General features: G+C 42.6%; 1 protein-coding gene across 2 annotated transcripts in view; it reads left to right on the forward strand.

Moving 5' to 3' along the window:
• Window positions 1-1,521: 1,521 nt before the first annotated feature.
• KLHL32 (kelch like family member 32) overlaps window positions 1,522-23,130 on the forward strand; it is a 66,760-nt gene continuing 45,151 nt past the window's right edge. Inside the window, exons 1-4 of one of the 2 annotated variants that reach the window (XM_083731278.1) lie at window positions 1,522-1,875; window positions 11,165-11,255; window positions 15,912-16,092; window positions 21,377-21,484. In XM_083731278.1, the coding sequence (XP_083587404.1) occupies window positions 11,233-11,255; window positions 15,912-16,092; window positions 21,377-21,484 (312 nt within the window). In that variant the 5' untranslated portion in view covers window positions 1,522-1,875; window positions 11,165-11,232. The remainder of the gene's footprint in view (window positions 1,876-11,164; window positions 11,256-15,911; window positions 16,093-21,376; window positions 21,485-23,130) is intronic. The other variant, XM_083731279.1, reaches the window with a different exon arrangement.

The following is a 23,130-nucleotide window of genomic DNA, read 5'->3' on the forward strand; positions in this document are numbered from 1 at the left end:
ATGTGAATACTAAAGTAGGCTACAAGCTACCTTGAAGTTCAAAGGGTGACATAATCATAAACAGAAAATGCAAATAAATCCTCTTCCCTTTACGTTCTCCTTTTGCAGTACTGCCCAGTGACTTTGTACATGGTCTAAGGCAATTAAATCTTTTGCTTCATTTTTCTTCTTCTCATGAACATTTCCAGTGTTCTCTTGGGCTCATTATTCTAGCTAAACTCATTCTGAATCCCTTACTGGTCAGCTTTGTCAAGAGATGAATCTGATAATATTCAGCACCTTAACTTTATTCTTTGTGAGCAGCATGAGTTATGAGAGCAGGTGAACTTTAAAAGGTAAAGGTACCCCTGACCATTAGGTCCAGTCGTGACCGACTCTGGGGTTGCGGCGCTCATCTCGCTTTATTGGCTGAGGGAGCCGGCGTTTGTCCGCAGACAGCTTCCGGGTCATGTGGCCAGCATGACTAAGCCACTTCTGGCAAACCAGAGCAGCGCACGGAAACGCCGTTTACCTTCCCGCCGGAGCGGTACCTATTTATCTACTTGCACTTTTGATGTGCTTTCGAACTGCTAGGTTGGCAGGAGCAAGGACCGAGCAACAGGAGCTCACCCCGTCACGGGGATTAAAACCGCGGACCTTCTGATCAGCAAGCCCTAGGCTCTGTGGTTTAACCCACAGCGCCACCCGGTGAACTTTGCCTAGGTTATAATTAAGTCATCCCCAAGCACGTCTCAAAATTGATAGGATTCCATTAATACTGGAGATAAAGTACAGGATCAAAACGGTACTGTTTTGTCCTCTTCAGTTGGCAACACTGCATGCAGTGCCTGATATGGCAACTTTACAGAGGAAAATTGTGGCGCTTGATCTTTGGTTCTACATTGCACCCTATCACTTTTGGGGGCAGTGACAGGGTTTTCCACCTACTCCATCAGTGATATTCCAGAGCAAACTGGATCAAAACAACACACACACACACGTGAATTGCATACTTAAATCTACTCACTTTGCAACAACTAATAGGTTCTAACGGGCAGCATAAGAGAAAGCAATTTGAAGTCACTTGCTGCCAAATAGTGACACTGACGGTCACTTGGAAGCTATAACTCCAGCACACGGGTTTGAAGGGGGAGCCCTCTTCCCTTGGGACAAAACCTCTTGAGCCCACAGAGGGGTATGGAAGTCTGCGTTGGACTCAGGGGTGCCAACTTGAATAAAACATTGGGGAGGGGCCATGATGCGGCGCGCGCACCCCACGTGAATGGCAATGCCCATCAACTTGGAGGGGCCCCCCCTCAAATATTTTGGGTGGCCCGAAGACCCCTCGGCCCCTAGGTATGGGTTCCTAGGGTCGGATCCCTTGGAAAGGCCCGTGAGCTGTGTGGGACTCCAGGCTGCCCTGATCCCCCTCCAAAGCGCCTGCAGCTACGCTTAAGCGACGGCGCTGAACACGGGCGGGCGGGACTCCCTCCACTGGCCGCCTCCTTTTCCGCCCCAGGAGCCTCAGGCTCCGCCTCCTCCTCCGGCAGGTGTGTTGCTCGGCGTCCTCCGGCTTCGCCGCCCGCTCACAATGCGTGGCCGCCGCCGCTGCTGCTTCTGCGCACTGGCAAGGAGGAGACCCGGCTGGAAGGAGAAGGGGAGGCGGGGAAGGCAAGGCAAGGAGAGCGTGGGAGAAAGAGTGGCGCCTCCTCCTCCTGCTGCTGCTCCTCCTGCCGCCGCCGCGTACCAGCGAGTGGAGCGCAGTCGAGGTCGTCCCGCTGCCAGAAGAAGTGCGCCTTCGCTGGGCGCCTCTCTCCCTCGGCCGCCGCCGCCGCCGCCGCGGCTCCTCCTCAGAGCAGCCCGGGGACAAAGCGGGACGCGGCGTCTCCTTGAGAGGTGAGCGCGCGCGGGAAGCCCGGCGGGATTAGGACGCGGAGCTCGCTCGCTCGCTCGCTCGGGCAGCTGAACCACCGGCTCATGGACCCTCAAGGGGGGGGGTGAGGGGTCCCCTTACAAATATATGCATAATGTTCTGCTGGTGACGTTGGTCGGAAGGGCACGGGGCGGAGGGGACGGCGGGCCCTGCTTAGCAAGAGGCGGCAGCAGCTGCAGCAGCGCCTCAGCCGGGCTAATTGCCCCAGTGCCGCAGGCAAAAAAAAAAAAAAGTCCACTTGAGTTCTGCGGCTCGTGAAGCGGAGCTTTCTGGGCTGCCCCTCAGCCAATAACGAAGAGGGTTCTCCCCCCCCCCACCCGCCCCGTCTGCGCTGCCCGGTTGCCAGGGCAACCCCAAACAGCGCCTTAGAGAGGCCGGCGCCACTGCTGCAGCCCTCGCGTGCGGTTTCAAGTTGACTCGCAGGCGGCTCGGTTTCTGCGGAGCCCGTTGGGGAGCGCGGGCTCGGGGGGAAGGACAGCGCCACGGAGGAAACGGGCCGGGGTGGGGGCGGGGAGAGTTACGCTGGAGCAAATGTGCTTGGGATGGCAGCGTTGCTTTTCTTGTTGTTTCTGTGCCATGCAAAAAAAAAAAGGGGGGGGGGATTTGGCAGGTGCTGCTTGTCCTGTTGAGCGGGAGGTGAGGAAATGCCGCCGTTTTCCATTCTCCACGGCTCTTAGGCCGCCTCTTAGCGTTTGCTCCCTGCCTGTAAGAACACAAGGCTGCATAATAGCGGGGAGCAGGGAAGGGGTTCAATCCACAAGTGGTTTACCACGGTACTTTCCTTTCTCTGCAACCCTTTAGATGAGGGATGGGGGTGCTGTCTGGCTACAACTCCCATCATCAGTGGCCCTTGGCTGTGCTGCCTGAGGGTGATGGGAGTCCGAATGAAGAACATCTGGACTGGTTCCCCTATCCCTGTTTCAAATTATTCTTCTTTCCGGGAGTGTGTGCTCTGTACTTTCCAATCTTCAGGTTGCTTAACAGGAAAATGGACAAAATTGTTAGGTGATTTATGAACCTGTGGGTTTCAATGCCTTTCAGTGCATAAATGGTCAGGTGAGGCTGTTCATCGTTGTGTGGTGGACTAAGCTTACTTTTATGAATTTCTATTAAAGAAAAAATATTTATTTATTTTTAAAAATGAATTTGTCTTTCATAGAGCCATTAAAGGACACAGCAGACCTGCTGGAAAATGTGCCAACCCTATATAAACTGATCTTTGACTTGAGTTTCTTTTTGTGATTACTTAAAAAACTGTACAGGACTGAATTTAATGTTTTCTATAGTTATACGTCATTTGAAACTAGGCTGTTACCTTGCTATTATTTTAGCGTCTGGGCAAAGTTTAAATTGTTACCGAGGAGGTTTTTAAAAAGATTACTTGGTGTGTAAAAGATCTCATTTAATCTTTTTAAGATTATATATTTCAGTGCAAATAATAGCCAATGTTACTGGCATTGAAATATATAATCTTAATCCTTGCAGTACAATTATATGCCTATTTATTTGGTAATAAGTCCCATTGTGTTCAGTAGAAGTTATATGTTAGTAAGGGTGTTTAGAATAGCAGCCTTAGGTTTTTAAGTAGGTAGCATTTAAGATCCCAAGGGAAAAAGTTGCTATGAGAGTGTGCTGTGCTAATTGTTTGGCCTTCTGCTGCTACCCAATCTCCATAAAGCTGATTTTGTTCTCTTTCAGTGAAATCAGGTGGCAGTGACGACTTATATCTCCTTGTTGTCATAGGGGTCCCTAAGGACCCAGAGTACCAGCAGTTAATTATGAGAATTCTGACAAATATTATTTATATTTGAAGATAACACCGATTTAAAAATGTAAATTAATTTTATTATTGTTCAAGGGAATTAAGTGTGGAAAACATAGTGTATACATTTTGCCGAGGGAGAAACCTGCAATGAAGTTAGCCTAAGGTGACTTTTTTCCCCCACATGCAAAAATATATGCATGAGTAGTTCATTGCATGCACAGATCACCAGCCAGCCCTTAATCAGCTGACCCACTTTTTGAATTGAGGGGTGTTTGAAATATGGGTCAACTCAGTATGAGCTGCCTAACTGTCTGGACAAAAGGTAAATCTTTCAGAATAGACTCCTGCCTAAAATGTTCCGTTTCAATTCTGATTCTTCTGTCAGGTCAAAATGGTTGTGTAAATCAACACCCAGGCTTGGGCTAGGTAGTTAAGATAGGAAACACACACACACACACACACACACAGAGAGAGAGAGAGAGAGAGAGAGAGAGAGAGAGAGAGAGAGAGAAACAAGTATTAAATTAGCCAGTTTGGGAACATAAGAACACCCTGCTGAATCAGACCAGTGGGCCATCTAGTCCGGCATCCTTTTCACACAGTGGCCAACCAGATGCCTGTGGGTAGCACACAAGGAGGACCTGAGCACAACAGCCCTCTCACCTCCCGCGGTTGCCAGCGACTGGTGTTCAGAGGCGTATTGCCTCTGACAGTGAAGGCAGATCATGGCCACCCGGGCTAGTAGTTGCTGATAGCCTTATTCTCCACAAATTTGTCTAATTCTCTTTTTAAGCCAACCATGTTGTTGGCTATCACTGCTTCTTGTAGGAGTAAATTCCATAGGTTAACTGTGCTGTGTGAAGGAGTACTATACAGTGGTACCTCTGGATGCGAACACATTGAGCGTCTGCAGTGGCGTAGCGTGGGTGGGTTGTCAGCACCCGGGGCAAGGCAAGTAATTTGCGCCCCCTAACCCATGAGTGATAGAGCTGCGAGTGCGAGCGCCCCCCCAGATGTTGCGCCCGGTGCAGCCGGCCCCCCGGCACCCCCCACGTTACGCCACTGAGCGTCTGTGCATATGTGAGCAGCAAAACCTGGAAGTAACATGCTCCATTACTTCCGGGTCGCCGTGGAGCACAACCAGAAAATATTCATCCCGAAGCTACTTCAACCTGAGGTATGACTGTACTGAATTGAAAGCTGAGCCTCATATCGGCCGCGGTTAGTTGCATGGATACTAAAACCTGACACTTTAATTTTACAGATGCCCAAGGTAATTACTGAATTAGAATTAAGTATTGATAAGTAAGTACCCTGTCCCTCCCCCCCCCCCGCCAACTGTCAACTTGCTTTGTTCCACCTGTGACAGTTCCTGGGGAAGACATTAAGAATATGGCTGCCATATGTCCTCTTTTTCCAGGACACATCCTTTTTTTCATGGCTAGAGTCATCATAGCGATCCACAGTTATAGGTAGAAGCTGACAAATGTGTCCTCTTTTTTGATCTTCACAATATGGCAACCCTAATTAAGAATTAAGGTGTTAAGAATGTCATTCTTTTAGCGGATGCTTTGCTTTCCCATGGTCCCGTATAACAATTATTGCCCAGTATATACTGGATATAAACTAACCTCCGCGTAAGCTTTATGTAAGCAAATTAGAATGAATTCTCAATAAATAGGCCATCTGAATGGGCCCTAAGTTTCTCTCCTGGGTATGGAGAGAAAATCAACAACCTGCCTCTGTAGTTCTCTCCTGAAAGTTGCCTGTTTAGGACATGTTTTACCCTTTTCTAGGAATATTTTAAATTTATCAATTACAAAGATTTCTCATTGGAGGAGGGAGGAGAATCCCTGCCATCAGCAGGATGCCTTTGCTCTGTGTAGGGAACAGGATCCAATTTGAATCTGTTTAGCACTCAGTAAATCAAAAGGCACAAGGTGGAACAGAAGTTTCTAGTTCAGCACCTTCAGGGAATGACTCATCAGGACAGTGCCTTTTTCTAGGGCTGCTCAAGGGTACGCAATACTGACACCTTTCCCTCTCCAAATGTTTAAAGTGTGGCACTTACTGTAACAACTTCATGGTGAGTATCGGCACTATTTTTTTCTAAAAAGAAAAGCAACCGCACTGCACCAGGAAGAACTGTAGTTGCTGCCAACCTGCATTCCAGTCCAACCATGGCTAGGCAACCCAGAAGGTGTTTGGTATCTAAAGTTGATGAGGCTCCACCGGCAATACTCCACTTGTTCATGTTCCAGCATGGGTCATCCACCAGAGTTTCGGTCTCCAAACCAGGCCAAATTGGTTGCATCCAGGTATACCTTGAGTTGAGACACTGCTACATGCTCTCATTATAACCTGTCTCTGACCTGTCACTGAAGGCTCCTCTAGCCATCAATAATATCTCCCCCCACCCCATCCAGTTCAAAATATCAAATAAAGTACATGTTCTGTTACATAAACATGGATATGTTTCAAATCACATAGAGGGAGAAAGTAGGATGCATGTCTGATTTTTAATAGTGAAAGAGGCACACAGTGCCAAACCCTTTCCCACCCACAGCCCACTCCCCTATAGACCTTTCCAATGCCCCCCCTTTAGCAGAATTCCCAATACCAGACATTAACTTGACTGGCCGAAAGAGAACTCGGAGAGGGGTCACGATTGCTAGCTCTCCAATGCTCAGCTTGCTCTGAATCCTGCTCACCTCTTCTGTTCTCTCACGCCAATCCAAATACTAATCATTGCTGTCCGATTGGGATGGAAAGGAGACCCACGCAGACAGAGAAGGCCCAACATAAAGGTCCAAGCAAACATTGCAGCCACAGAGCTCATTTTGTTCAGCAAGTGAGCATGGAGGGGAGTCTGGCAATCACCCTAACATTGCCATGAGGCATCCATTGGCAACGCATTGATGGCTCCAGAGTTAAAAGAATCAGGTAGCTAGTGACAGAGAAGATTTCCCTCTGCCAGAGATCCAGGGGAGCTGCTGCCAGACAGAACAGACAATAAATAGTGGCCGAGGTAGCCAAATAGTCTGACATGGAATAAGGCAGATTCCTGTAAATGAAGTCAGGCGACACTTGCTTCTTCTCAGGTGTTATTTCCTTAGTTCTGTATAGTTCAAAACACTGTACACAGAAGTATGGTACATTTCCCAGCCGCTTTCCAGGCAACTGCTGTGTTCTCTCTGTTGAGCAGTGGCACCTTGGAGTTGTGGTGGTTCTTGCTGTGATTTGATAACTCTGAATAAGTAGCACATGAATAGGGGGAAGTCATACTCCTGTTCCAAGACAGGAAGATCACTTCCTAATTTTTCATGTACCCTAGTTTTTATTTACTTTGACTGACACTGGCTCTTCAGGATCTCAGACAGAGGTCTTTCCTATTACCTGCTACATTTTGAGGTGGAGATATTAAGCAACCTCTCTATTTTTGACAATAAGATGAATTTGAGCAGCCATGTAAGTGCTGTTGACATCCCGCCCCCCTTACTCTGTTCTGTGTCCTTTGCCTCCTTTTTTTCTTCTCTGTGCCCTGCTTCCATCTGCGGACAGGCAGCTCCCATAGTAGTGCACTGTCTTCCATACAGGAATGCTAACATTACTTGGCCTGCCATATTTTTTAATGGTCTTCCTCTGGATTCTTTTAACAGTACCTAGACATGCAGAAATGTAGCGCACAATGCTTTTCTTACCATGAAGATAAGGGGCTAGGAAAAAGGCATCGCCTGCTAAGCATATGTGTTCAGGTACCATTAAATGCACAGGAGCAAGATTTGTTGTTGTTTTAAAAAGTGGGGAGAAAGTAGCAGTCCTCTGTATGTGAGTGGAGAATGCATCTTTGTAATTTAAGGAAATTCTAAAGATTATTTGATTAGTTTTACTTTGTTGCATTGATGCTTTGAGTTACTGTTGCTTTGAATATATGCTGTTTAAATATATTTTGTAAACTGTCTTGGCATTTGATAATAAAGGATAGTATGTATGAGATTTCCCTTCACTTTTCATAGGTGATGAACTGGACATTCTATCTAAATACTATCCCTGCCCACCAAAAAAAGCAATTGTCAGTACTATGTTTGACCATAAATTTCATTGGCTTTGAAGTTGGGAAGATGGAAATAGACCTTCAGCTGTCTTCCTACACATGAGATCATGTTTGGCAGCAAATTCACAAAAGCACAAAAATGATGTTTGCTTTAGCCACTCTTATTTCCATTTTTGAAGACAGTTCGGTGATTCCTAGTTCTTGCGTGCAGTAATACATTTTTTGAAACTTATAGTCAAACAACAGTTAACTTGATGGACATTATATAAAAAGAATTCATAACATTAGTGGCCAGGTTGGTGTCCTTATTACGTCTAAAACATTTCCCATCACTGTGTGCTTTATACTGAATAAATGTAGACAGATTCCTGGCTTTTTCTAACTCTTGGCAATAAAATGAGCAAGTGAATCCAACTGGAACTGTTGCAAATGTTTAAATTCACGAGGTTTAAATTCTATTTCAGTTGTGTACAGTATAGATCTTAGCCTACTTAACACCCTCCAGCACTGACTATGCACTTAAAAATAACACAAAAACAGTTTTAGCTTTCTGGTTCTCCCCACTGTGCTTTTAAATCTTTCCTGTGTGTTTGCTGAGAATATTCAATGCCTGTCACCTGTATGACTTTCAGCAATAAAATAATTAAAACAAAGCTTTAAAAAAAATAGAAGGGCATTTTGTTTGTTGTCTCTCTCTAAAGCAAATAAGGAAGGAATATTTGTGCTTTCTAACAAATCAGTCACACTACAGCTCCTAGTGGTTTTGAAAGATTGAAATTGCTCAGTGTTTTTGTTTCATGGGATGTGCTGTGCCTGTGGGTTTGTAGCTTTAATCTGGTCATAACGTCCTTCCTGGAGCAGAATGTGCTTTTCAAGCCAGCCCACCCTTTCCAGAGCAGTGTTTGCTACTGCTGTGTAGTAGATCAAAGCAGCTGGAATCAAATATTCTACATGGGAATGCTTGGGCTTATTAAAACAGTAATTGCTGGTCGTGCTGACATTATCAATAGAGTGCAACCCTGAAGGTAGTGCCTCTGTGAACTTTCTTGGTTTTAAAATTGCTGGCACATAGTGCAAAATGCTGATTTTGGGGCAGAACCCATTTGCATCTGCTACGCAGCATAAACATATTATTATGTCTAATAGAATGATGAAAGTGATGGTGTGATGGATGGTGGGGGCTGCACAATTATGGGGTAAATACGTAGAGTGAGACCACCTCATCTCTCAGACAACAATCCCTTCTGAAAGGTGAAAAATAACTTGGATTCACAATGCTTGAAGTTGTCAGCTCTGCTTTTCTCTTTGCTAGCTCCTGTTAGTCTTGGTCTACATATAAAATAAAATGAAGTGATAGATTTTTTGAGGACATAGGTTGAAGTATAAACCTCCCAGTGAGGGGCACAGTTTTTGAATGTTTCCCCACATGAAACACAAACAAAATTCTGTATGAAGGAAACTAAGTATATGGATTCTAGCTCAGTCCTTTTGTTGTGGTACTTTCGTTCTGTTTGCAGGGACACCTTTACTATACTCTGAAATGGTTTATTCAAGCGGTAGCCAATGTGGGGCCCCTTCCCATAGTTATGGACTACAACTCCCATCAGCCTGCACAGTGGATGATGGGAGTTGTAGTCTAGCAACATATGGAAATACCAAATAGGCTATCTCTGGTTTAGTGCATTCTGCCATTTCACTGTGTTTCATATGTGGAGCATTCTCAGATGTGAGGACGAGAATGACATTGAAGAGCTTCCTGTTGTATTTCTGAGAATAAATATTATTTTTTAATGTAAAACTTATCAGTTGTGCAGATCGCTGGATATCTATAACCTCTGGCCATATGGTTAGGTTAAGCCTTATGGTCGGCATGCGTACATATGCATATTCACTGCTTTATTTTTCTGCACTTGAGGCGTGAACCCATTTCAAAACATACTGGTGCTGAAAGACGTCTGTTCTGGAACGTGGAAAACAAGGGTGGCTGGAAACACTGTTTCACCTTTGCTTGAAGGGAAGCTTCAAAATAAACATCTGCAGACACACCTAGTAAGGCTCATGTGGGAACAATTACTGATGGACTTGCATCATCTGACTCTCTGGCTCTATCTTTTTGTTGCCACTCCTTGTTGTATCCAGTCCTCCTCTAACTGCGGCTTAGACTTTTTGGTTACTAGACAGATATGGGCTGTGAGGTGAACTGGTAAAAAAATGAAGAGCACTCAGAATATGAGTTTATGGCAACCCAATAGGGACTATGGAATCTCTGCAATAACCCTCCAGTTCTTGGATTAAAATGCCTCTGCAAAATTTCCTGCAGGGTTGTTGTTTTTTTGGGGGGGAGATTTAAATAAACAGCCCTTAAATCAGATTTTAAAAGTTTGAAGCTATAATTCTCATGCTTTTGCTCAACTAAGACTTCAGAAGGTTAAAACTGATTGGAAGTGTACTGAAATAATTTTTGGAAAAGATGCCATGCAGACAGAAAATTGTCCAGCAGTGTGTATGGAATAAATAATGCTTTTCAGATTTCCTAGAGTCCTGAGACTTGTGTCAGCTACACATTGTACGTCATAGGTTTTCCATTTAGCACAAACCTGGACCCTGGTTTTGTGCTAAATGGAAAATTTAATCTCACAATTTGTTAACCTCCTGTGAGCAGACAAGGAAAGTTAGTTGTATTTTTCCCTGGTGAAAGCAAGAAAAATATGATAATATGATGGTATATTTAATCAGGTGGAGCATATGAATCGAGTTTGTGAAAGGGACAAGTCAATATTGGATTTTAATGTAGCCTTGTTGGTTCTTAATTATGCACTTTGTCCTGTGGATTTGTTTAATGATTATTGATTTTGCTATAACCTGTATTAATTAAGTATTTCTCTTCCTGTTGGAATATTTTTTGTTTCTCTTTTGTATTTGCAAACCATTTTTGAATGGTGCTCTAATATTTTTTGATGAATTGTTTAGTGGAATCTTATCTAACACTTGTATTAGTTATGCATCATATTAAGTATCTGTTGTGCTGTAACTATTGAGTTATTGCAGACTATTTTTTCTGGGCTGACTTTTTAAATATTGTAACACAATATCAGCTTCATGTAAAGCGTCTGAGTACACATGGAAAGTAGTATACACATAAAATTAACACTGACAAATTGGAAGCTATGCACCAATCAGGCAATGAGTATTCTACTAAAGCTACTTCCTGTATCTTAATTTGCACCCACAAAAAAGTATCTAGGGTTTTATTATTAGTATGGCTCCATTATGTCATCAAATTGTTGCAGCCAGTCTGTTCCATTAATAAGAGATGTCGATATCCTTTGCCACATATATTGATTATTTTTGAAGTGGTGGGTTTTCTGTACAGTGAACAAAAGTTGCGGCTTTTAATTCTAACTATTATTTGTTTTCTTCCTTTTCTCTGCAGCTGGAATGTGCACTGTTTTCCCTATACTTTTTTAAGAAGCAAGAAGTTCAGAAGGGCAAAGCTGAAGGATGCCGTCTGAGGTGTGCCTCAGGTATAGTTCATGGAGCTGTCCTGCCAGTTTCCATCGAGTGTGTGTTCATTCACTGTATGCTAGCCTAGAGGATGGCAAATTGCATACATAAATATTACATCAAAATGACTGTGCCGAGACATGTCCAGGAGGATTTACTTTTTGCTCTTGTGTTAGGCTTCTGTGTGGTTTTTTCTCTGCAACTTACCCCCATAGAAATATTTATGCATGGTGTAAAACAGGCTTCCTCAACCTCTGCCCTCCAGATGTTTTTGGCTTACAACTCCCATGATCCCTAGCTAGCAGGACCAGTGGTCAGGGATGATGGGAATTGTAGTCTCCAAACATCTGGAGGGCCGAGGTTGAGGAAGCCTGGTGTAAAAAAATTGCTCCTTCTGTGATTTCTCAGCTAACTTGCATGCTGAACATCCTAACACAAAAAGGATTTGCCTTCCTGTCACTGCTGAAGCAGGTAAAGGCAGAAAACTGAGTAGCATTGTGTTGATCCTCATGGGCTCAGCCAGTAGATTGCCATTTAAACTTTGGGGACAGGTTGTTTTTATTGTCATTGATGACGAACAATCAAGGAGAAAGAACAGTGAGATTCTCTCCATGTGTCCCTCCCCAAATTGATTTGATTAAGGCAATTAAATTGGTTGTGATAGTTACTGTGATGGGATTATGCATCAAACAGCAGGAGGTCATTTTTATAGAGTAATTGCTCTGATAACTATATCTTTACATATTTCACATGTAATTCTATGCATGCTTCTTAAAAACTAAAAGAGAAAGAAATATGAACTCTGAAACACCCCCTGCCCTTTCAAGTTCTTTATCAAATAAAGTCACTCCTCTCAAACTATTCAGTTCACAAAATTAGGCTCAGATTCAAACTAACACATTTTCACTTGATACCTTAGCACACTTATCTGTCTGTAGGATATTTATAATAACATTTGTGTGCATGTAGTAGAAAGCAGAAGAGCCATTTTATTTGAATATAATATTCCAACGTAGGCTTTTCATCTGAATGACAGAGCAGAGAATTTCAAAATAGTATTTTTGCTGTCATAATACTGTATAGGAGGCTCTGCATCTTTCTTCTTCTTCCTTTTTTAAAGTGCTGCCACAAATTGTCAGTTATATCAAAAGAAGTCAGTAATATATTTAGAAAGATATTCTAGCGTATGGACACTTTAACAGTTTTGTGTGTTGGGAGGTTATATCTGATTTTGGATTACCAAACTATGTAAAACCTTTTTCCCAAATCATGCATGAACATTATTTTTTTTATGGTAAGGAGTCAAATATTTCAACCCTTCCATAATTTTTTTATGGTAAGGAGTCAAATATTTCAGCCCTTCCAAGTGGCCGTTTTATTTGAGAATCTTGATATGAGTGGTTGGAAATGATTGGAACTATAAAGTGAAGGGAGGAAAAGAAACGAAATCCTTGCACACCTCATGTGTTGGTGTCCCAATAAGTCCACATACATGTAACAATTTTGTGAAAAGGACATACTAAGCTTTTCAGACTCCCCCCCCCCCCGCTATAATTGTTTAGCTGCATAATGGGGACTGGTGACTCTCCTATCTGTTTTTACAGCCATTTGGATGTTTTATTTTCTGATTAGACAATAGTGCCTCTGCCTGTCTAGTGGGAATATTTGTTTTGTTCATGTGTAGGTCTCCCTAACTCAAAGTTCAGGATGGAACATTAGCTTACTTATTCAACTTTGTACAAGTGCTTGGTGTGGATTAAACTACTGCTAATTTCTTACCTATGTCTTCAAAACCTTCTGTGGCCTTGGCCCTCCTTCTCTTTCAGCTCTTATATCCCCTGACAGGTCTCTTCCTTTGACCTTTGCTATTCAAGCGCCACCACCCTCAGCAAGATTCCCTGCTGTCTGAAGTGGCTCCACCCATTTCTCTTTGTTGACCCTTTTGCCTGGAACTGCCTCCAAGAACGCCTCTATGTGATCTACTCCCCTATTTCCTTGTAGTTTCTACTCAAAACTCGCCATTCCCAAGAAGCATTTGGATTCCCTCCCTTTAGTGTAACTAAACCACTAAAGTATCTGTAATTGAAGTCATTCACTCCTTCATTTTATTTGTATGCTGCTTGCAGTTCGAAAGCACGTCAAAGTGCAAGTAGATAAATAAGTACTGCTCCATTTCCGTGCGCTGCTCTGGTTTGCCAGAAGTGGCTTAGTCATGCTGGCCACATGACCCAGAAGCTGTGCACCGGCTCCCTCGGCCAGTAAAGCGAGATGAGCACCGCAACCCCAAAGTCGGTCACGACTGGACCTAATGGTCAGGGGTCCCTTTACCTTTACTTCCTACAGAAAAATCATGCTCAGAGCGGTTTGCGACAAAGAAACAGGGATGAATTTCAAACAAACAGTCCCAAATTTCATAACAGCATAGCAGAACAATAACAGAGTAACAATTCCATAGTAACATAGGAAAGCAATAACGTAGTAACAAGTTCATAATAACAAGGCAAAAACAGTAAAATAGAAACAATTTTGTAATAATATTGCAAAGCAGTAACAATTTCATAAACATAGCACAACAAAAATAAACAACATACAAAAAGCTACATTTCAATACAGTGGAACCTTGGTTCTCGAACTTAATCCATTCCGGGAGTCTGCTCAACTCCCAAAAGTGTTTGAAAACCAAGACGCAGCTTCTGATTGACTGCAGGAGCTTCCTGCACTCAAGCGGAAGCTGCGTCGGATGTTTGGCTTCCAAAAAACGTTAAAAACCAGAACACTTACTTCCAGGTTTTCGGTATTCGGGAGCCAAAACATATGAGTACCAAGGTGTTTGAGAACCAAGGTACGATTGTACTATAAATAGAACACTATGAGTTAAACAACGTGCAGCAACCAGTAGCAAAAATAACAAGGGAGCAACACAGTTTCTCCTTAGTTGCTCACAGTCCCTCTCCTGCAGCAGCTTCTTATAAGGCAGGCATGGCCAAACTTGGCCCTCCAGCTGTTTTGGGACTACAATTCCCACCATCCCTGACCACTGGTCCTGTTAGCTAGGGATGATGGGAGTTGTAGTCCCAAAACAGCTGGAGGGCCAAGTTTGGCCATGCATGTTATAAGGCTTCGAAGGGCAAAGGGTGGGGTAGTTGGAAACATGCCTCCCATGATGTTCCTAATCACCTATTCCCCTCCCATTGCTCCCAATCACACCTTCCCATTTTCCTTAGCCTCTGTTGCTTACCTGTCCCTGCCACACCTACTCCTTATATATGATGCTACATGAACTATGATGTGAACTTGCGTCTCAGTTCTTCAAGAATTTGGGCATCTCGTATTATTTGTGTTTATTTACAAATAGACAGGCTGCACATAGGTACAAAAAAGGGGCAGCCAAAATGGTGTAGCCACACTTAGAATACTGTGCACAGTCCTGGTCATCTCACCTCAAAAAGGATGTTGTAGAACTGGGAAAGGTTCAGAAAAGAACAACTGAAATAATCAGAGAGATACAGCAACAATCCTATGAGAAAAGGTTACAACATTTGGCACTTTCACTTTAGAACATAGGCAAGTAAGTGATGATATGATAGAGGTGTATAAAATTATGCATGGTGAAGAGCAAGTGCATAGAGTGAAGTTTTTTCTGCCTCTTCCATAACACTAGTCATCCATTGTACCTAAATATTTGAAGACTTGGGCCAGACATCTTCATTCAGCACACAGTGAAAACGATGGAATTTGCTATCGTAAGAGGCAGCAACGGCCACCAACTTGGATGGCTTTAAAAGAAGATACAACAAATTCATGGAGGGTAACAGTGTCAGTGGCTGCTAGTCACTATTCTATGTTCTACCTCTACTATCAGAGGCAACATGCTCTAAATATGTCTTCCCAATTGTTGGGAAGCACGTGTTGAAAGGCTGCTGTTGCACTCATGCCCTGCTTGCAGAACTTCTCGTAGGGATCTGGTTGGACACTGGGAAAAACAGGATGCTGAATGAGTTGGGCTTTTGGTCTGAACCAGCAGAGGACTGCTGAAGATATGAGCCTTCCAAAAGTCTCTAGCCATTTAATTATTTCTGCAAAAGGCAGTCATTCAGTACCAATACTCATTTAAGAAAGTGAATCTGTCACGCTAAATTTGCCTAACTGGCTTCTTACACTGTTGGCCCCAGCAATTGTGGATCTTCTACAGTTAAAGTCATTAGGCTGAGAGGGATCCTAGTAAATTGGATTAATCCTCAATTTACAACAATAATATGCCTATTTTTATAGCTAGGACAGTTGAAGCTGTGAGATAACGGCCACATTGTGAATGTCTTGCGAGTGATGCTGTTGTACATAAAGATTTAAGTCCATCTTTATATTGTGGGCCATAATGATAGCCTTGCCACACTGTGATGCTATAGACCTTTTGTTACAGCACGAGAGAGGGAAAATAATATTAAACCTATTTCCAACCTGTGTCAGTAGTACCAAATCATCCTACTTATAATCCTACTCTCACTTCAGAGTTTGATTCAATTCAGTGGCACTTTTTTTTTTTTGTCTTGAGTAAATATGCAGGATTGTATGTTTGACTGACGTAATTAGAAATGAAAAAGTAGAAAACATATGCATGCCTTTCACTCTTGGTATTTTCATGCTTGCGAGTGTGATCATTTCTTCGTCTTTTGCAGTTTTCAAGATATGCTGACTGGCCAGAGGCTTTGCCAGTCTAGTTCTCATAATGATGCTGTCTTGGCTGCTCTGAACCAGCAAAGAAGTGATGGGATCCTCTGTGATATAACTCTTATAGCGGAAGAGCAGAAATTCCATGCCCACAAGGCAGTCCTAGCAGCTTGCAGTGACTACTTCAGAGTAAGTTAATATAGTAGTATGTGTATGTCCATCAGCTCTGTTTTTAGAACACCATAGATATTTGGATAATTAGTAGTATTGAAATCTTTCCAATTTTTTTTTGCCCGTGTAAACAGTGATCATGATCTGACCAGATACTTCACAGGACAAGTTTATTTTTTATTTTTTATGTCTACTGAAAAGTAAGCCACATTAGGTTCAATGGGACTTAAAACTAGATATGTGAATATAGGATTGTGAAACATAACTGGGGAATTTATTTGACATAGATGTAGTATTTAAAGGTAGGCATTTACATGTTTGTAGGTATGTGCTCCTGTACAGTGGTACCTCTGGTTGTGGATGGGATCCGTTCCGGAGCTCCAGTCAGATTCTGAGGTTTCTGCAACCGGAGGTGCCTGTTCTGCACATGTGCGTGGCGTGATAGAGTGCTACTGTGTATGCGCACGCGGTGAAACCCAGAAATATACTTCTGGGTTTGCTGCATGCATATCCCGAAGAATACATAACAAGAGGGACACGTAAGTAGAGGTACCACTGTATTTACTAAATAGGGTGTGTACACAGTTGTTGGCAGTGGGTGTGAGCCTAGAGCACCCTGTTCCACACTTAACACAGTCTATTTTATTTTAACTACTTTGTATCTCTTTGAGATCACATTTTGAGTTAACTTACAATATATGCTTTGTGAAGTTCTGGTTCAATAGTAGTTTTCCAATTTAAAGCATTAAGTTTTGTTTTGTTTTTTAACTTCCCTTAAGGCCTGAAAAGGCAAGTGATCTGGAAGACTGGAAGAAGACATGCCGTTGTCTTCCCTAGTTTTATTTAGGACACTTATTCCCTTCAGTAAAATTTGTAAGTTGAACACATAAAAAGCATAGTTTGGGACTCATTAGGAAACACACACACACACACACACACACTAAAATGTAAAGTGGGACGCCATGTTTGTTAGAACTAACCAAAATGTCACAAGTAAATTTCAAGTGCTGAAGAGCTAGTCATCAGGCTGGATGAACTGGGCCATGTGAAATGCTGACGTGATGTTAAAGCAGATATGGGGAACCTTTGGCCCTCCAGATGTTGCTGAACTACAGTTCCCATTGTCCCGGACCACTGGCCATGCTTGCTGAGGCTGGTGGGGGTTGTAGTTCAGTACCATCTGGAGAGACAAAGATTTCCCCCCAAAAGCAACACACTCCCCAGTTATAATGGTGTTAGGAAAGGAACACAAGATGTAATAATACCGCTTTATTCTGCTTTGGTCAGACCACACCTGTGTTCAGTTTTGGGTGCCACAATTTAAGAAGAATGTGTTCAGAGGAGGTCAACCAAGACAAGCAAGCGTCTGGAAACCAAGCATTATAAGGAACGGTTGAGGAAGTTGGGTATGTTTAGCCTGGATAAGAGGAAACTGAGAGGATATATGATAGCCATCTTCAAATATCTCAAGGGCTGTCACCTGGAAGATGGAACAAGCTTGTTTTTTCCTGCTCTGGAGGGTAGGACCTGAACCAATGGCTTCAAGTCACAAGGGATTCTGACTAAACATCAGGAAGAACTTTATGATGGTAAGAGCTGAAGCAGACCTCCTCAGATGGTGGTGGACTCTCCTTCCTTGGAGGTTTTTAAGCAGAGGTTGGCTGGCCATCTGCCATGGATGCTTTAGTTGAGATTGCTGCATTGTGGGGGGTTGAACTAGATGACCCCCTCAGGGTTCATTCCAACTCCACAATTATATGATTCTAGGATTCATTCTGTAGACTTAATTTAATTGGCCACAGCTAGATGGTTGACAGATTTCAGGTTATGCTGTTAGCTGCTTGGACAAATAAACAAATTGTGGGTGATTCCTGGCTTATAAAAAGCAAACATAATGGATCTTTCTCCAGCACTAAACAGATCACACACACGGTAGTCCTCTATTAGCAAAGCTGAGATTAATTGTAGGTGGTACACTAGGTAAAAGCAGCTTGAAGGTTTTATTCGAAAATATAACCTTTTTTTTTTTTTTTGGAAAGGTGGTTAGAGGCTGTTGACAAGATTACAGTTTTTTTACTATAATATTGGAGACAAGGTAGATTTGCACTCCTCCAGAAGTAGTGCCAGATCACAAATATTCTCCTGGGATTGCCAGGTAGCTGTGGTGGGCAGGAATGTGTTCCGCTGACTTCACTTTAGATGCCAATCCTTTCCTGGAGAAACTAGACTTGGTCTCAATCACTCAGGCACTTTGTCACTTCAGACTAGACCAATGTAATGTGGTCTGCTTTGGGCTGTTCTTGAAGAACAATTGGTTTCATATGGTTCAAAATATAGGTGGAAGGTATCTGATTACAACTTTTTGAGAACTTTTTTCACTGTGTTTCTGAGCTCAATTCAAGGTGCTGTTTTTGTGCTTTTAAAGCACTAAGTAGTCAGGGATCAGAATATTTACAGAACCTCACTCCTTCCTTCATATGAGGCTGCCCAGGAACTCGCCTCCACCCACAAGACCCTTCTTCAGATCTTACTGTGATCAGTATGTGGGTACTTGTCATGCGGCCTTTTCAGCAATGTTCCCAAGATTGGTACACCTGTTTCTACCACTCCTTGTTCTTAGGTGGGTGGTGAAGATTTTTATTTAAGTGGATGCTCTCAGAACTGCTGCTGTTGTTTTATTTTGTTGTTCTAGTCTGGTTAGTGTAGTGCTGCTTTTAAAGATGTGGTTGTTGTTGATTTAACAGCTGAATACTTTTACAGAAAGGCAGAGTAAAATAATAATAGTAGCTGGAGGAGACTCTTGAGAGTCCCAGGGATTGCAAGAAGATCAAACCTATCCATTCTTAAGGAAATCAGCCCTGAGTCCTCACTGGAAGGACAGATCCTGAAGCTGAGGCTCCAGTACTTTGGCCACCTCATGAGAACAGAAGACTCCCTGGGAAAACCCTGATGTTGGGAAAGATTGAGGGCACAAGGAGAAGGGGAAACCAGAGGACGAGATGGTTGGACAGTGTTCTTGAAGCTACTGACATGAGTTTGACCAAACTGCGGGAGGCAGTGGAAGACAGGAGTGCCTGGTGTGCTCTGATCCATGGGGTCATGAAGAGTCGGACATGACTAAACAACAACAATGTCCTGGAAAATATAAGGAATCTTGGGTTGAGGCAGCGAGCTGTGATCTTGGCAAGAATTCGGAGCACTCAAATGACTAGTCATGGGGCTGGCAGGCAGAATCACCATATGTTGCCTTCATCATGCCAGTTGGCATTTTAAATGTTTGCCTGAACTCTGCTTATGCCTCCGTGCTGATCTTTCACTTACAAGAAGTGGTGTGGGAGTAGTTCCACTGTGGCTTCTTCACAATCTGTTCAATAACTGTGTGCATAAGCAAACTTTGTGGGTGAGGATAAAGGCATCCTCTTGCAAATATTGCCTGTCAAGTTCAAAGGAGAATCTTAGTATATAGGAAGGAACCCTGTCAGTGACCTGCCTCCATGGTTTGTTCACACACGTTGCACATATAAAAAATGACGAGGAATTGCTTATCTGTTGAGCTTTACTGTTCAGGCTTGTGGCGAGAATGAATAGGACATGACTTTTGCCCAACCTCTTTCTTACTTCTTCTCAAAGGGGTCAAGGTGCATGGGGGTCATATTGTGTTATTGAAAACCTAAAAAAATAAGCAAATAAATAAAAACTCACATCACCGTCAGCAGAAAGGGCAGTAAAACTTACCTTTCCCCAAACATAAGAATTTTTATGTTTTAAATTTATATATTTAAAATTATATCCTGCTTTTAAATAACTTCCTGGTCCTTTTCTATATGTTTTGGACTACAACTTCCATCAGCCCCAACCAGCAGTTGGGAGCTATTATCCAGTACCTAGAGACACACAGATTCCTTATCTCTGTCTCGAAGCTCAAAAAATTCAACTGGGATGGGGAATGAGAAAATCCAGTGGATAAAATGCTTAATGAAAAGTTGTTCTGTCTGATGTTTAAAATACTGATTTCTTAATTTGGGGATCAAAAAGAGAGAGGTCATCTTATACATATGGGGGCGTCTTATACATGGAAAAATACAGTAATATTTAAAAAAATGCACTCTCTTCCCCCCGCCCCTGGCAAAAGTGGACTGTTTTGTCTACATAATATACTAGTGTTGAAAAGTTCACTGATCAGTTAGAAAACAGATTTAATTAGGGACATTCTGTGTGTTCATATAATTCAGAAAACTGTTAGGCTGTAATTAACGATGGTATATCATCAGTAAAAGAGGTCACTGAATAGATATCACTGGAGGTTATGAAGTCATTAAATTGTGTTTGCAGATAATGGTTTTTATCACATTTCTTTGTTTAAAAAGTGGATGTATCATAAATAGTTGACTTTCTGATGTATTAAAAGCACAGCCTGTATCTTCTATTTTATGCTGCAAATAAAAATCACTGTCTTTCCATTCAGGCTTAAATGGCATGGAATTTAATTAGTAACTACCATTTGCAGTACAGTTGTAAATTGGTTACATAGTAACCAATTTAGAAGACTTTTAAACGCTTCTGTCACTAATTCATGCTGCCAGGAGTGCCCATTTAGGGTGGCTGAATAAAAAAGTGAGGGCTGGGCTCCTGCACCTTTTTATAGCTGAACAGAAGAGGGGGTTTCAGTAGATGTAGCTTGCATTTCACCTACATCTGCAGAAATGTTCTCTTCTGCAGAACTATTAAAAGGTGCAGGGCCCTCCCTACTCCCATGTGATTATCTGTGGGAGTGCAGGGAGCTGCTAGAAGGTTTGCAATCCAGCAGGGATCCTAAGGATCTCACATGGGGACTGTATGTGCAGCAGCTGTGGGTTGTATGCTCACAATGGCCCTTTTACAAGTCTTAGTCTATTTAACTGAGGGATGGGAGTAAAAATGCTTGCTGCAAATTGTTTTGTTATCCTGATTTTGTTATCCTCTTACTGATGGTTGGGGTAGGGTGTTTAAGGTTGAGAGATGGAGGGAGACTTGCCCAAGACCACTGAGTGATTTGGAGGGTGTTGTGGGGGGACAGGATATTGCTTTTCAGTTGGAAGGGTCCAAACACAGTAGTTTTTCTGAAAGATCACAGGCTTGTCATGTATGAAATGAAACCAGTATAAATTACTTTTGGAATAAATTGCATACTGATTAATGACTGCAGTATTACTAGCTATCTTAATTAGGGAACAGCAAAGCAGCAACAAAAGTCCCTTATCTTTAATAGGAAATCCAAGTTTGATCAATGTAATGTAGACATTTTTTTCTTTTCTTTTCTTAGGCGATGTTCAGCCTTTGTATGGTTGAAAGTGGCGCAGATGAGGTGAATTTACATGGCATCACAAGCATAGGTTTAAAGCAAGCTCTGGACTTCGCATACACTGGACAGGTATAGTACTAAAATTCTTAACAAGCATATAAAACAGACCAGGTCACCTTAGAATAGATGGCACCGGGATGTTACCATGGCAACTGGCTTGGCTGGCCTTGCACCTGTTGGCTTATCTCATGCATGGGGTGATTTATGCTCATGAAGGAGATTAAACCCTTCCTCCATGTCCAGTTTCTCCAACAGGTTTGCATTTCAATTCCAGATCAACATCACACTTTCAGGGAGGATGTAAAAACACATTGGCCAGGATTGAAAGAACTGCACAGCTTTCTATTTCTGTCTACAGGGGACTCTGAAAGAGCAGACCTTCATGCCACATTGCAAAGCACTTTAGAAACTGATGTAATTTTCAGATGCAACTGAGATAGCAGTATCTGGATGGTGGGGTGCCCAATAAAAATAAGACCAAAGAAAACCCAATAATCCCCTCTCCCACATCACACTTAAAAGGGCATTGGCTGTTGATCTTAATATTCAGGAGGGTCTGTAGTGAAATACAGTCTTTCAGAAATTTGGGAATTAAGGGCTAAGTGAAATAGGGTGGCCTTTGAAAAATTCAGTTATAATCATACTCACCTTGAGCACATTTTAACATAAGTGAAATGTGCAGTTCCATGTAATCAACTGGAGTTGTGCCTTTTAAAAGACACTGTTTGTTAGGGATATGTATTGTATTATTGTAACCATGTGTGCCAAGAGCCCAGGAGGTTTTTCTACATTTGCTGGAATGCCTTCCCTGAGAGACAGCTCTTTCAAATGTTAGTAGCTGCTGTCAGAGCAGTGAGAAGCCTGTGTGCCCATGAGGTGACTCAAAACCATTGAAGTGTTAATGGTGAAGATTTCAAAGTATTGCGTGGGTGTAAGGCAGAAATGCTGTTAGCAAATAATTGGATTTGTGCATGTGCCTCCTACACACTGCTCTGAAAAGTCTTAGTCACAATAGGTTTTGGTCCATCGGTACAGTATTACCAAGGCAATAGGATATTTTCTTTCTGAAACAGAATTTCCAGTGCCTACCACTCCCACCAGTAAATAGAAAGCTCTTTTCACAACAACCCTCACTGAGATGAAAAAATTATAATGCTTTTCTCAAAGCAAACCTGAGCCTTGTACGGTCCAATATCCTACTCTTCTGTCTCAACCAGGGGAAGGGAAAAGGGGATGCCTCATTTATTATCCTTGTTCTTTCCCAATATTTTGTTTTTGTTTTGATGATGATGAAGCCATCCTGTAGCCCTGCCTTCATTAACTTTACCTGGAGGTAAAGCCATTCTAAATTTAACAGGACATGCAGAGGAGTGAGTTTATGCATATTGATTGAAATACCAAACATGCTGAGGAAGCCACCTGAAAATGCTGTCATATTGTAACTTGCAAATGGACAGTGGTCTGGCCAGCTGGCTTTTTGAGAGTTAGGGCTCATCCAGACTTCCATTTGTGCCACATTCCTAGGCACAGGTTAGGGCTTTAAAGGTCTGTGTAGCCAGAGCTTAATAAATATTCAATTGGGGTGCACTTTAGTCTAGGGCTGGCCCGATGTACGTGAACTTTATAGGTACTTAGAATCATCAAGTTGGAAGGGACCCTGAGGATCATCTAGTTCACCCCTCTGTAATAGAGGACTATGTAGCTGTCCCATATGG

The sequence above is a fragment of the Podarcis gaigeae genome (genome assembly GCF_964106915.1).
Source record: "Podarcis gaigeae genome assembly, chromosome: 3".
Classification (NCBI taxonomy): Eukaryota; Metazoa; Chordata; class Lepidosauria; order Squamata; family Lacertidae; genus Podarcis; species Podarcis gaigeae.